The sequence below is a fragment of the Phyllostomus hastatus genome, unplaced genomic scaffold, assembly GCF_019186645.2.
Source record: "Phyllostomus hastatus isolate PE091 unplaced genomic scaffold, TTU_PhHast_1.1 phas_scaffold_1674, whole genome shotgun sequence".
NCBI lineage: Eukaryota > Metazoa > Chordata > Mammalia > Chiroptera > Phyllostomidae > Phyllostomus > Phyllostomus hastatus.
Window position 1 is genome coordinate 31,421,298 of NW_025334011.1, and position 15,615 is coordinate 31,436,912.

General features: G+C 39.7%; 1 protein-coding gene across 1 annotated transcript in view; it reads right to left on the reverse strand.

Annotated features, from left to right (window-relative positions):
- The window catches only part of FBH1 (F-box DNA helicase 1), a 43,770-nt gene extending 28,249 nt beyond the window's left edge, over window positions 1–15,521 (reverse strand). Inside the window, exons 1-5 of the mRNA XM_045858149.1 lie at window positions 15,391–15,521; window positions 6,334–6,489; window positions 3,178–3,779; window positions 621–751; window positions 380–515 (exon numbers count right to left, since the gene is read on the reverse strand). Coding sequence (XP_045714105.1) covers window positions 380–515; window positions 621–751; window positions 3,178–3,779; window positions 6,334–6,489; window position 15,391 — 1,026 coding nt within the window. The 5' untranslated portion in view covers window positions 15,392–15,521. The remainder of the gene's footprint in view (window positions 1–379; window positions 516–620; window positions 752–3,177; window positions 3,780–6,333; window positions 6,490–15,390) is intronic.
- Window positions 15,522–15,615: the final 94 nt, after the last annotated feature.

Sequence of the window (15,615 nt, forward strand, 5' to 3'; positions counted from 1 at the left end):
GCATCTATAGCAAGACCCTGAATTTCTCTGGTCCTCACACACCCTACATTGTTGACAATGGAATGGGCTGTCCTGTAAAGAAATCTTTATTAATCAAAGTGTTCAGAGGTTTGATGACCATCCTCTGTTGAGGATTTCTCAACAGCATGGGGCATTGGACTAACTTCTCTTAAAAATTTCTTCCAAATATAAGCATCTACAATGTGGCCTTTTACTTCTCTAATGGGACCAACGACAAGATTAAGGCTTTGAAAGAGATAAAAGAAAGATTTTAAAAATAAATCTGAAACAACCTTCAGCCAAACTTCATCACCAATACACTGAGAAATGAGAAAAATGTGTCAACTCCCCAGTAATTCTCCACAGCTTCTTCACATACCGCAGCAGCAACGTAAAGGTCAGGGAGGTATTGACGCACACATGCCTCTGCCTCAGGAAGGAGGAGATGATCCCTCAGACTCCACAGAGCCCTTCCAGGATCCACACTTGGGGAGCATTTAGTGGTGGCTGTATAGCTGTAAGACATTCACAGAGGAGTCAATGAAAAAGATGGTCATGAGTGATAATATATGGGAAAGGACTTCAGAAATTGTCTTCCTTGCAGAAGAAAAACAACTCACCGGATGAGGTTCAGCACAGAGAGGTCTGACTCTTTCTCAATACCATAGTTCAACAGGATGCCATCTACTTTGCTGACGGCTTGCTCTTCATTCATCAGGTATCGATGATACAACTTTTTCCAAGGAATGAACTATATAGTTGAAAAATCCAAAATAACATGCAGGAAATGACTATTAGCAGATTAGACCACAAACATAGGGATACTCTCCTACCAATTAAAAAGCAATTACAGCCCTGGCCAGTGTGGCTCAGTTGATTGGAGCATCATCCCATAAACCGAAAGGTGGTAGGTTTGATTCTCAGTCAGGGCACATGCGTAGGTTGTGGATTCAGTCCCAGGTTGGGGCACACATGCAAGGCAACCGATCAATGTTTCTCTTTCACATCGATGTTTCCCTCTCTCTCCCCCTCTCTTCTCCTCTAAACATGTCCAGAGGTGAGGTTTGTTTTTTTTAAAAAAAGCAATTATAGCTAACAATTTAAAAGCTGAGCAAGTATGGTACAATCAGTACACAAATTTTGGTGGGAAACTAGGAGAACCAGGTCTTGGTTTGGGTTTGAACACTAACTTGGTATAGAATCTGGCAAAAGATAGTGCTTTAATTTCCCTGTTGAAATATTGGGACACAAAGGCTCACAGCTTCAACAAAGATTAAATAATATGAAAGCTGTGGCTATACTAATACCAGACAAAAGAGACTAAATCAGAAATTATTATAAGAGACAAAGAAGGAGATTATATAATGATAAAAGGGTCAATTCACCAAGAAGATATAACAATTATAAACACATATGTACCCACAACAGAGTTCCTAAATCCCAGAAGCAAGCACTGACAGAATTGAAGCGAGAAACAAGCAGCAACATAACAGCAATGGAGACTTCAGTATTCCACTTTCAAGAATGGACAAAACAATCAGTCAGAAGAGCAATTAGGAAACAAAGAACCTGAACAACAGTAAGCTAATTGGACCAAACAGACTTATGTTGAACACTCCACCCAACAACAGCAGAATACACAGTCTTCTCAAGTGCACATGGAACAATTTACAAAATAGATCACATGCTAGGCCACAAAGCATGTCTTAACAAATTTTAAAGGCTTGAAATTATGGAAAGAATCTTTTTAAATCCCTGTGGAATGAAACTGGAAGTCAATAGCAGAAAGAAAACCTAAAAACCCACAAATACGTGAAAATGAAACAACACACTCTTAAAACAATCAATGGGTCAAAAAAGAAATCACAAAGAATTAGAAAATACCTTGAGACAAATGAAAGCAAAAACACAGCATACCAAAAGTTATGGGATGAAATGAAAGCAGTATTAAGGAAGAAGTTACAGCTGTTAAAACTTACAGTAAAAAGAAGAAAGTTCAAATACATGTTGACAAAAGAAAATCTGACTTTGGATGGTGGGCACACAATGCAATGTACAGATGATGTATCACAGAATTGATAGCTGTTAAAACTTACAGTAAAAAGAAGAAAGTTCAAATACATGTTGACAAAAGAAAATCTGACTTTGGATGGTGGGCACACAATGCAATGTACAGATGATGTATCACAGAATTGTACACTTGAAACCTGTATGATTTTATTATCATTGTCACTGCAATAAATTTTAACTAAAAAACAAAATAAAAATAAATTAACATTGACAATCAAAAAAAAAGAAGATTACAAATCAACAACCTAACTTTATACCCAAAGGAACTAGAAAAATAGTTCCAGAAAAAGAGGAGCAAACTAAACCCAAAGCTAGCAGACAAAAGGAAATAATAAAAAGTAAAGCAGATACAATTAAAATAGGGATAGAAGAAATATTAAAAATCAATAAAACTAAGAGTGGTTTTTTTAAAAAAGATCAACAAAGTTGACAATCCTTCAGTAGATAAAGAAGAAAAGAAATTTCAATAACTGAAATCAGAAAGTGGACATTACAACTTCTATCAGAGAAATAAAAAGGATTAAGAGAGTTCTATGACATAATACTCATTTATAATTCACCTATAAGTAAAATGTCATGAGGCACAATGGAAAATGCAGAAAACATTTATAGGACAAACTGCCTTCTATCAACGAACTAATAATTTAAAGGGGGGAGGAAGGCTCTCTAAAGTGAAATACAGAATGTGATAAGTTTGTAACAGGTAAAAATTGCTCCAGTAGTGCAAGTAAGAGAGAGTGAAATGGGAAGGCATAGAATAAAGCCCTGAAGAAGAGGTAAGATGCCAACGGGGATGAGGGAGTCCTTACATTGGCGTATGGGTCAGGGCATTAGACCAACATGTGAAAAGCAATATGCAGTCTTTGGTTAGGATGCAACAAATCATTTGTTGTGGACAGAACACAGGGATGTGTTGAGAAAAAGTGAGCAAAGAGGCTGAGATAATAAGGTGGGACAAACATGGAAAGGCTTACATGCTTCCAGGGAATTGGGATTTTATTTGGAAGCAAATGGAAACTAAACACTAAGATCAGAAGTATACATTAAAGGAAGCTAATCTATGTATTTTTAGAGAAAACATCATAGAACTCCAAGTGCTTTACATACCAGTGGATCACTAATTATTTCCCTCCAGAGGTGGCACACCAAGCAGAGATTCCAATAGAGATCTTCCACAGGGAGGAAAGAAAAAATGTGCCTTAGAACTTCACTGGGCAAGCTACAGATGTGGTTCTGCGGTTCTTGGCGGGGCAAGGTCCCAAGAAGCCCATAGTAAGAGTCAGGGATGGGATCAGGACCCATGTCCTCTACTTCTTGGCTGGATTCTTCCAACTCTGCAGAGAGCCATGACAAAGTGCCCTCTACTTCTTGCCTGGCTTCCCTGGCCTTTGAGCGGGACAGGGAAAATCGATGCCGTAGGGTTTTCTTAGAAACCCCACCCCACTGACTGGTCCCTATAGCTTGATTCCTCTCATCCTCAAGGGACCGACAGCGTTTCCTTGCAGGCAGAGCAGAGCCTGATGAGCCCACCCTTGCTTCTCCATCACCTTCCTGAGGCAGGGCACAATTGCTTTCTGCAGCAAAGATCATTTCATCCTCTGAGTCCTGAGAGTGGTCCTGGTCCACAGAGTTGCTTTTAGCCATGTCATTGGTGCATCGCTTCTGGCCAGGTAGGAGGAATTCAGTGATGTATCTTTGAGATCCTTGACCTGTACAGAGAACCCAAACAGAATAATGAGAAATAAATAATGACTGCTGACCATTATTGACCCAAAGGATACAATTTTCAGTTAAGAAACAAGTACATAGTTATTGGCTAATTGATTATATAACAAGACTAATACCCTTTGCGACAGCATGGGTGGAACTGGAAAGCATTATGTTAAGCGAAATAAGTCAGGTGGTGAAAGACAAATACCATATAATCCCACCTTTAACAGGAACCTAATCAACAAAACAAACAATCAAAATATAACCTAAGACACTGAAATAGAGAACAGGCTGACAGTGACCAGAGGGCAGAGGGGAGGGAATTTCAGGGGAAAAGGGGAAGGGTTCACACAAACAGATATAAAAGACACATGCACAAAAGCTAGGGGGGAGTGGAAATGGGAGGGAGGTGGGGAGCACTGGGGAGTGGGCTGGGATGGGAGTAAAAGACAGAAAATTGTACTTGAACAACAATTAAAATAAAAATTAAAAAAATAAATTTTAAAAAAATTAATAAAAAGTTATATTTGGCTTTATCATATAGTCAAACACATATGGAGTGAGACAGAGACCTATCTTCAGATGATGTGAGGACAACACTATACCTTGTAATACATGTGAACTGAATACATGCGTGGACAGACAAAAACCAAATAAATGCTCACATTCATTCATACATCCACCTATAAAAATTTATGCCTCTTGGCTTGCTATTATAAAAAAATCTAAGTTTGCTCAAGTAGAAAGAAAAGTACTTTATGTTATCAGGATTCAGTAAAACCTACTCTCTCCTGTGACAGAGTTAAAGCCCATTTATTTTCATATCTTCCTGTGAAGCTGACACAATTATTTTGAAATAAAAAGGAGGGAGTCATAATTCTCTTCATATTATTAGAGTGCTACCTAATCTACACATTTTATTCATAAGCACCTATGATTCTAAGACAAAAATAAGATGAAAAATGGTATATATAGTCCCTGACCTCACAGGCTTTTCAAGCACCAAGGAAAATCAAATGGTGATTTTACAGATTACCACTGCATTTTAAACTCCTATAAATTATTGTAAAATGCCAATGAAGTGTTTAAACACATTATCACATACAACAAACTATGTGGTTCCTTTCTGAAATGACTATAGCCAGAATTCTTACTTTGGAAAATGAGAGAGTAGAGCAAAACTAAGTCTGGCCTTTAATAGAATTTAATGTTTTTTTCCTAGGTTAGGAAAAAGAAAACCTACAATTCTCTGGGGCAATTTGATAAAAACCCAGAGTTCTGAAGTCAACAGGCCTCGGTTAAATCTTGACATTTTCTGCCCTAACTGGTGTAGTTCAGTGGGCTGGACATTGTACTGCAAACCAAAAGGCCACCTGTTTGATTCCCAGTCAGGGAACATGCCTGGGTTGTGGGCCAGGTCCCCTGGCTGGCAACAGGCAACTGATCACACATTGATGTTTCTCTCCCTCTTTTTCTCCCTCCCTTCCCCTCTCCCTCAAAATAAACAAATAAAATCTTTTATATTTTTTTGACATTTTTCTAATTGTGGAATTCAATCAGAGCAGTATCCATTAAGAGCCTACTGCATTCTCAGTGCTAGGACTCCGCACTGAAACATACACATGCTGACAAAGTCTTTGCTGGTAAAGAACTCACAAAAGAGGAGAAGTTGACTTATAATATACACACAAAGCAAACAAAATATAACCATTTAGTTTAAAACTGCCTCATAAATTTGCTATGGCAGTTCCAAAATGTGATAAACACAAATTACAATATTTACAGAAAATTAGGTTAAGATTTGAGTTGGATTCTGAGATTAGATATCTCAAGGGGGAACTAAGGTAATCTGGATCATACTAATAGATATTAGCAAAAGTAGGACTTCATCTAGCACATAGAGAGGTAATAAGAAAACCAAAGTGTCAGAAATAGAACTTGTGTGTAATCAGTACAACATATCAGGTGGTGGCAAGTTTGAGCTTGAGTCCATAATAGTAACAGAGAGACCTTTCATTGTGGGTCTTCAGAGAGGCAGTGACGTGACAGGAAATGGTACTCAAAGTATTAACTTGATGTATATTCTAGCTGATTTGAAAGAAACAAATCTAAAGGCAAGGAGAAAGGTCACTGTAGCAGTCCAGGTCTGAGGTGACCAAGGGCATGGCCTACCATGAAGTCACTGAATGAGGGAACATTTTGAAGAAAAATAATGACACAGTGGACCCAGTAACAACTGGACAAAGATAATTACTGCAGAGTCAAGAAATCATAATGGTTCTAGATTGGAATGGTGGTGATACTGGTATGTGTTTTCCTACCATGTTATAATTAAGCAGTTCATTTGCTCACATTTTCCTGAGGCCTTTACCAACAACTATAATAGGATGGGATTTTCATGGAAAACTCACAAATAATTTTTTCAAAAAGTGTCTAACTATTGCAACAGGATGACAGAAACACAGCAGTAGTACTTACAAATACTTGGGAGATATTCAAAGGCCATACACACTACAGATTCTGACATGCGAGGTACTTTTTTGGAAGACATACCTCTAGTCCCTCTTTTTGTTCTGGGTCTAGGATAGAGACCATGGTTTGGGTCTCTGTTTGTCCATCGTTGACAGAAGGGCTGGGTCACAGCTAAGTGACTCCGAGCCAAATGTTGGCAGTCGATGGCTGTAAGATGCTTCCGCTTAAACCGTCTCACTGTTTTGTACAAAAAGGCAGAAGAAATGGGACACTTGTTAGTTACCACCAATTCTACAAGCAGGCCAGCGAATTGTCCTTCATTTTCAAGGAATACAGTGACTGTGGACCACCCCAGACAGCCCTTTTCTTTTTGCTTATATTCCCATCAACTTTTAGTCATTTCATAGTTTGTTAGCATTTCTTCCTCAAAATTTAAGAATTCTAAAATAAGATCCTAAAAAGACATCTTTTTCACTTATTGTACTTTCTCCAAGCCCAGATCATAAAATACTCTCTCAAAAAGAAGTTATCACTAATGGATAAAGATCTAGCATCTTTTCCTTGACTTTAGCCAGATGTTTATGTTCCCATAATAACCATAAATATTTAAGAGTAGGTTATAGCTTTTCAAAAATAAACTCATTAATCATCCCCTACACGGTATATACCAGCTTCTCCAAGTCTCAGGACCAGAATGCAGTGACTAGTAAAACATTGTAAATTACTAGAGAAGACCACACTGTCCTCCTTTCAGCATCTAGAGGATCTCAGCATTGGATATAGGATAGAAGCAAGGCTCCCAAGTAGAAGATGATTAAATCTACCTGTAAGAATCTCAAAGGAGAAAATCTCATATTCTCTCTTAGCAACACATTCTAGCAACTGTACCTAGAATTCTGTCTCAAGTCCTCAGTCACCCACCCAAATATACAATATACCTCTAAGTTCAGTTTTTGGAATGATACAAGACAGAAGCTGTCAGCAGATTTGTATGGAACAGGCACACATACATACATAATGTACCTTGGAACATTTTCTGTAAAGAGTCCATAAGAATGGCTTTATCCCATCTTTCCCCAGCCAACTAACTATAATAATGATGGCACAGTAAAAACACAGAAGCACTGAAAATAACCATTAACAAGATAGTGATGTTTTAATAACATGCCTAAGAGTCAAAGCATGCTCCAAGAAGGTAGGAAGTATTCCGTGTTTTCCGCTGTTGTACCCTCTGCATGTAGCATGATGCCAGACACACAGTACATGTTCAATAAATACTGAAAGAATGAAGGATGATGAGAAAACAGAAAAGTCAGAATGGTAAAGTTGGGTGGCAGAGGAACCTAAGCCTTAGATCACTAGAAATTTGCTCTAGAACTGCATTCATTTAGAACTTGGCAAGGGCAAACCACATGGGAGTATCCTTAAATGTAGTACACCAGACAGACACAAGTACATCAAAAATACCCAGAGAGCCCTGACCAGTGGGGCTCAGTTGGTTGGGCATCATTTCTCAAAGCAACAAGTCTCCAGTTAGATCCCTGGTCAGGACATGTTCCTAGGTTGCCAGCTGGCTTGCTCGGTTCCTGGTCAGCACACCCACGAGAGGCATTCAATCGATGTTTCTCTCTCACATCAATGTTTCTCTCCCTCTCTTTCTCCTTCCTTTCCCATCTCTCTATAAATAAATAAATAAATAGATAGATAGACAGATAGATAGATAAATAAATAAATAAATAAATAAAATTTTTAAAAAGTGCCCAAAGAAACTATTCTGGAAAAGTAGGTAATATGAACAAAGGTAGACTTTTATTTAAGGATGTATTTTGTAAAATATGTCTGAATTTTAAATGCTTGTTGAAAAGATTAAATGTTTAAAATTTAACAAAGGCACAGGAGCCAAAGAAAAGGGATAAGGGGAGTGGAAGAACACAGAGTTCTGCTTCCAGAGTTCTTGTATATTCCAATGTGTTCTGGCAGGAAGCCACCATGGAAGAGTATAAGGTTAACAAATCAGGGGAAGGGCACCTAGACAGGGTAATCTGGCTTCTGGGCACTAAAAATGGCTACCTATATTGTCGATTTGGAATGGCATCACCTGAGCCATGACTGCTTACCTGGGATGCGGAGCTAACACTTTCATTGTATTTATATGTCCAAAATTACTTGTCTGACTTTAGCTACATAGCATTCAGAAAAATTGGACTGCATTTTGTCTGCCTCTCAGATCTCTGAGAGAGGAGGTGCTATGATTCACTGAACTGGAAATCAGGAGCCCTGTGTAGAACAAATCATTTCACTAAAAGGTGCACAGTATATTCAGATTTGGAGCCAGAAGACCTCCTCCACTTGGTAGGTATATTAATCACTAAAAGCCTTGAATTCGTTACTATTAAAAAGGAGGGTTATAATAACCCGCCACACTGAATTCACAGAATAATTATATGAGGTTCAAATGAGACAATATAGATGAAAATGCTTTGTGACACCCACATTGAAGCTGACAAAACCAATCAGCTGAAATGTCAGAATTATAAATCAACCACACCATTCTGAGTATCTTCTAGAAGGTGCATGAGGTTTAATAGCATTAATACTCTTGCAACATTATTTTTAGAACTATAGTAAAATTCTAACCACCCTTCTATTCTTAATATGCTTTTAAACCAGCAGTACAAATATAACTTTATCAAAATAAAGATGCTCAAATACTACCTCTTCCTCCTGAGTCCCCCAAAGCCCATCGTACTTCTCCCTCCCTCTTCTACACAGCAAGTGCACTTTGCACCTCTCTTAAAGGACACTTATTGTTAGAAGCTGCTCAAGATTCTTAAAGGAGCAAAGTCAAAGAGGGCTCCATGATAAATGTGCACCAGTAAGAAAGGGAGAGAGAGAGTCAGAGTCACTTGTGGACCTTCCAAAATCTATAAGGCCCCAAAGATGCTCAACTGGGTCTCTTCCAAACCTAAGTCAGTATTTGAACCCCTATGGGAGACTCTACCACAGTAACTAATAGAAATGTGTCATATCCCTCAGGTGTTAGGACAAAAAAATTAAAAAATGGAGACCATATGAAAATCACTTTGTCAAACACAATTTCCCCTTCCCACACTTTTTCTGCAATGGCTTTCTTACAGGGTGACATCCCTCTGATTCCCCCATTCCCATGGCCCCCTTTCTAAAGCCCCCAGCTCAGACAGCTGGTCCCAGGTTTTTGCCATATGACTTCAAACTGGTGATTACCTAGTTTGGCCCTTACCCATCATCAATCTCTTCTTCACTATGATGATGATCATCTCATCCTCACCCTACTTCCAGCCCCCACCCCATCCTCCACCAGTCAGGCCCACTGACGAGATTAGACTCTGATCAGCCCCCCTTGGCCTATAATTACCACTAAACCTCTATTAGACTACAAGCCCTTTAAAGACAGGGAACATGTCTCATCACTTTATTCCCCACGGCACTTCACAGAATACTTTGCAAATAACAGATACTCAAATATTTGTTGAATGAGCAGTATGTGGCTGACTCCTCAATTGTTTTAACCCGCCTGGCTCCAGTTTTTAATCTTTTTATTGTAAAACAATTTACAAAACAAGTTGCTGAAAGTAAAATAGACTGCTCTGTGTTTTGTGGCTATGGTCTTTAAAGACCATAATTCCTCTTCTTCCTCAGCACACAGCTAGTCTACACTTCTGCTAGCCAAGGATGTTGTCTTAACTGAGCTCTAGCCCAAGGAAAGTGAATAAAGGGATGTGTCTCTCTTCCAGGCCTAGCCCATAGATACCTGTCACGCTTGTTCCTCCATTCTCTGCTCCCCTTCTAGTGAACGGGGAAGCAAATTCCCCAGGGCATCCTTAGAAGACACATTCAAAAAGAAAGAGCCTCCAGCAGGCTGGGTCCTCAGATTATAGCCTACAGAGTGATGAATTTACACTTTCTCTCTCTCCCCCACCCCCGGCAATCTGGACATACCTTAGACTGTTATGGGACTGAGGACTGAACTCTTGATTGTGAGGTTCCTGTATGTTTCCATCTGTTACTGTAGCCAGGCTTACCTTAATCATTCCTGGATCATTTGAAATTGATACCAAATAATTTCCTTTCTTCCCCTAACTTTACTAATCATAATTATACCAAAAAGTCCTCTAAAATTTATAGGTTACAACCCTAAATGGACAAGATGAAGATAATAAATACCTACAATTCCTGGAGGAAAAGATTATTATTATTATTTTTTTAATCAAGGCAATTCTAGTACAAGATACCTGATGAGAGAGATTCCCTTCCCCTTAACAAGAAACCACTGAGGGCAGTTTTGCTAATCTAGAAAACTTACTGACTCCCTAACCTCATCTTGTTAGTGCCCCACAAGTCTCTCACTTTTCTCTGAGGGACTCCATAAAGATCAACAAGTAGATAATTCCCCTCTTGCATTTCCTGTGGAGATGTCAGAAGAGAACTGCAATGTAGCTCATTATTACCAGGATTCAAGTACTTCACAGGCCAAGATGCCACCTGTGAGACATAAGAGCACTATTTAAACACAGTTAACGGTGTGATTCCTCAACTCTAACAGAGGAGAAAATATTCTTTCCAGTCAGGAAGCACTCTGCTGTAATAAAACCACCCCATATGTCTCTGAGATACTTGTCATAATTATTTGTATAACTATGTGGTTAATATGTGTCATATACAAATAATTATTACTAGGGCATATTTTATTATTGTATTATTAACAATTGTTTGTGTAAGTGTGTATTGATATGCCTTCCAGCCCTGGACTGAAACGTCTATGGTCTGGTGGGAGGAAAGAATGAGAAACTCATGCCGCCCCAGCATCGACTGCATATCCCTCCATAAATAATGGTAAAATACATGAACAGCTGCCCAACTACAGCACTTTCCTCTAAAGAAACTTAGCTTGTCTTCAAAATCCTGTAGTATCTTTCAGTTCCTAAATGCTTCTTAGCTTTTAAAGTTCTTTCACATACTCTCATTCAATCTTCACACAATCCTACAATTGTGCCATGATTAAACTGGGTCTCGGAGAAGGCTTGCTTGAAGTCACAACACAACTTGTAGATGATAGAACGTAGCTCCTTTGACTCCCTGAGTCCAGTGTTCTTCCAGCTATAACATCCTCCCTTCCATGCCCAGAAAGATTTAAAGCAGCTTCTAAAAACCTTAGGTTTAATTTGTCACTTTTTAAAAATCATTGTGCAATATCATAACCAATGAATTAATAACAACCAAGTATATGAATAATGGAACTACAGGGAAAACATTACTAAATACTGTAGACTCAAAATGGAAAAACTTCAAAATATTTTTGTCCCCTTTAGTTCTAAAAGAGACAAACACAGAGAGAAAACACTACCAAGCTAGCTCCTTCCCAAGTACCCACTCTTGATGCAAAGCCAGGTCTTCCCCAGCACCACAGCCTACTTCTCTCCAAACTGAAAACTAAGCTCCAGGCTCACTCATCCTTAAGTCCTTACACATCTTGCAGATGCCTGCTCCTCCCTTAGAGACACGTTCACTTAACACCGCAAACTAAGATGGCAGGAGCTTTTCTCTGTGAATGCTTCTTACAGGAAAAGAATGATTTTTTAATATTTCATTTATTTATTTTTAGAGAGAGGGAAGTAAGGGAGAAAGAGAGGGACAAAAACATCACTGTGTGGTTGTCTCTCGCACACCCACTACTGGGGAACTGGTCTGCAACCCAGGTATGTGTGCTGACTGGGAATCGAACCGGAGATCCTTTGGTTGCAGGCCCGGCAGCACTCAGTCCACTGAACCACATCAGCCAGGGCAAGAATGATTTTTTTAAATAAGGAAATACAAGAAAATAATCATTTTTTTACAGGCTAAAGCATGTTTTTTATATATTTGAAAGACTTTTTCTATGGTCAATTCATTCTACAACCACTTTTAAGTATTCACTATGTCCAAAATTCATTATAAACACCACAAATGCTTCTTCTCTTGGTATCTCTGGCGTCAAATGTCATTTTAGGCACTGAAGGTAGAAAAATCAGTAAGACTTAGCTTGCCCACAAGGCAACTACCAAAACAAATGCAAATTATTATACATAAGGCAATATAAGTTCCACACAAATGCACACATGAAGTGCTATGATAATATGTAAACAAAAGTGAATAGTTAGGAAAGTTGAAAAAGCCTTTATGAAGAGCTCAGCCTCAAAACATGAGTAGGATTCAGTATGGCAAAAGAAATAATATGTTCAAAATCACAGAGACATAGCACAGCAAGTGTGTGATGGGAAGTTGAGTTTCATTAGAACAAGGGATTTGTGAATGGGAGACAAAGCTGGAAAAGGAACTTGGAGGCACAGACTATAAAGGTCCTTAACAGGAGTGGGGAAAAGTAGGTCTACAGTTGTTCATATGGAAAATACTATAATAATTAATAAATAATACAAGCATAAATTCTGTGTTTCATGTACTCACACAGTAAACCTACTTTTGCCCACACCTGTATAATGTTAAGGAAATTGGACATTATTGGGTAGGCAATTCAGAGAACCATCTAGTTTTTAAGCAGGGTTGATATATTATAGAATCAAATTTACGCATTAGAACAGTAACACTGGATATACGGTAAACACGAAGATTGTCAGGAAAACAAGGCAGAACATGAGTTTACTAACCAAAGCAAGAGTTGGTAAAGGCTTGAGAGCAGCAACAGAAATAAGGAGTAGGGAAAAGTGAAGATCAACGAATCTTTTCTAACAAGACTAGAAGAGAAAGATAAAAAAAGAAAGAACAAAGATAACTGACATTTCCAGCTGGAACTTAATGATAATGTCATTAACACATTAAGAAATAAAGGAGAGACAGTGTTTTTCTTTTAATCACTTTTTCCTGGAGTGAGGGGAGGGTAAAAGTTTTCAGTTTTGAAAATAATTGTTTGTTTTTGTTTTAAAGTTATCTGTGGAGCCCTGGCTGTGTGGCTCAGTTGGTTGGAGTGTAGTCCCATGCACCAAAAGGTCATGGGTTCAATTCCCAGTCTGGGCACATGGCTAGGTCTCCAGTTTGAACCCTACCTGGGACATGTACAGAAGGCAACCGATCCATCATTCTCTCTCTCTCTCCCTTCATCTCTCTAAAATCAATAAGAAACATATCCTTGGGTGAGATTTAAAAAAAAAAAAGTTATCTGTGGAATACTAAGTAAAGCTCCAGGAAGTACTTTGATGAGACTGGTCCTCAAAGGGCATGTGAATGACAGTTGAGACATAAGATTTGAGGTGTTTTGGTGAGATGCTTCTAGAAGATGATTCCACAGCCAGAAGGGCAAAGACAGAACCAAATTCAGTCTTCAAACAAAGTCAGCCCAGGAAGGACAGAGGGATATGACAAGCAGAGAAAAGATGATGACAACAGGTCTGAAGTTAGAGCTCTAAGTCCAACACCAATAGTCTGGTGTTCACACATTCACAGATCACAAAACATGTCAAATGATCAAGACACCAATGACTACTGCTGAATGCTACATGACCATGAAATACAATGCAGGAGAAAGGAACTCAGACAGACAAGAGGCAAACCACAATGGCAACATGACTCCCTGCATAATGACACAGTAAAGGCCAGACCACAAAATACCACAAATATCAAAAGCCTGTACAAAGGAAATGGGCAACCCAAATGGAAAATCAGCAAGAGCCCAGAATAGCTCCATCCATTTGCTTCCTGTACACCAAGCTTTTGCTCCAGAAAATCACAGGGACTGTGGACATATTTACATACATTATCAATTAGTTATCTAAAGGGGGATACAGATCAAAATAAGTTTCTAAAAAGACAAGGGAATAATTGCATTTGATAGCAGCTAAGTAACTAATCATCTGGATTTAAAATCATCCTATCGTGCATCCAATGTCTTTCAATTTTGTTTTTAAAACAGGGAAACTGGAGGCATGAAGCAAGAGAAGGTGGACTGATTTGTAATTAGGACGAGCAGAGCATTTGCAGCAGAAACTGTAAAGCTACCAGATGCCTTAACTTCCATTTACATTGACTCCAACAGCAGCAGAAGGAACAATGCTTGGCATTTTCTAAAACTTCATGTATTTCAAATCACTTTCGTGCCTTCTTTATTTTTTTTTTTAAATGGCAAGACACAATGGCAAACATTTTGGCAAAGTTGATAGAGGACCTGGTATTGTCTCCAGTGAATGTCGATATTGTTCAGTAAGTTAACCGAATTTAATCTGCTCACTGTTAAAATGGGTTTTCATAAGCCCATACCAGAGGCATTTTTTTTTTCCACTTTATCCCCTCAATTTACTTTAGCGCAGGGCCAGGAACTAGCAGGCACTCACTAGCTGTTACCATCCTTCCTTCCATCGGACTTTATTATAATCTATACTTTCATGGCAAAATCACTAACTTTTTAGGCCCCATCTATGATGATGCCTCAAAGGGCTGTTTGCAGGTTACATAAAGTGCTTTGTACACCAGAGAGTGCAAAATAATATGTAGAGCATAATTGTTTCTAGGTCTGGCAAATAGTAGCAACTCCCATTTTACCTTTAAAGGAACTGAAAACACCAAGAGGTTTAAATAACTAGTACCTAATTAGAAAGAGAAAGAACTCAACACCTACTCAAATTCCTTCCAGCCCCCCATACAGCTTGCTGAGATCTTAACGTATCTTCCACAAGCTCAAGGCCTTCCCACATTACCTCAGTTTTTCTTAGTATTCAGGTAAGGGGGAGGGAGACTACAAGTAAAAGAGGCAAAAGGAAGCAATAAAATGACTTGCCCAAGGTCAAAATACCAGAGTAAAAAAAGAATGCTGTCTTGCCTGCAGCAGAGGCCACATTCCCCGTGACTCCTAGAAACACCGAGAAACGACGACCTCCCCACTTCCCGAGCGCTAGAACATAGTGTAGGTGCGCCCCTCGGCCTCCACCCTGCAAACCCCGCCACAAGCCGTCAGCTCACCCGCCTCCCGACAGCCCAGGCCCGGGGTCCTCACACCCCCCGCAGACCCGCCCCCCGCCCGGAGATACCAGACCCTTGCTCAGGACCCCAAAAGATTAAGTGTTCACAGCTCAGGGTCCCGCCCGCGCTCCGTGCCACGTCCGTGGCCTCACGCACTATGGCGCTCCGGACGGGGGCTGCAGCCACCGCCGTCGCCCCCGGACCGGGGCAGTCTCGACTCCCAGCCCTGGCGTCCACAAGGCAGCGCTAGACAGAGCAGGCCTCGGACTTCCTCTGACAGCTCGGCCCCAAAGCTGCCCCGGGAAGGGCCAGCCCTGGGCTGACGGACTTCCCCCGCGGCCAATCGGAAAGCGAGTGTGGAGGGGGCGCGGCCTAGGCCAG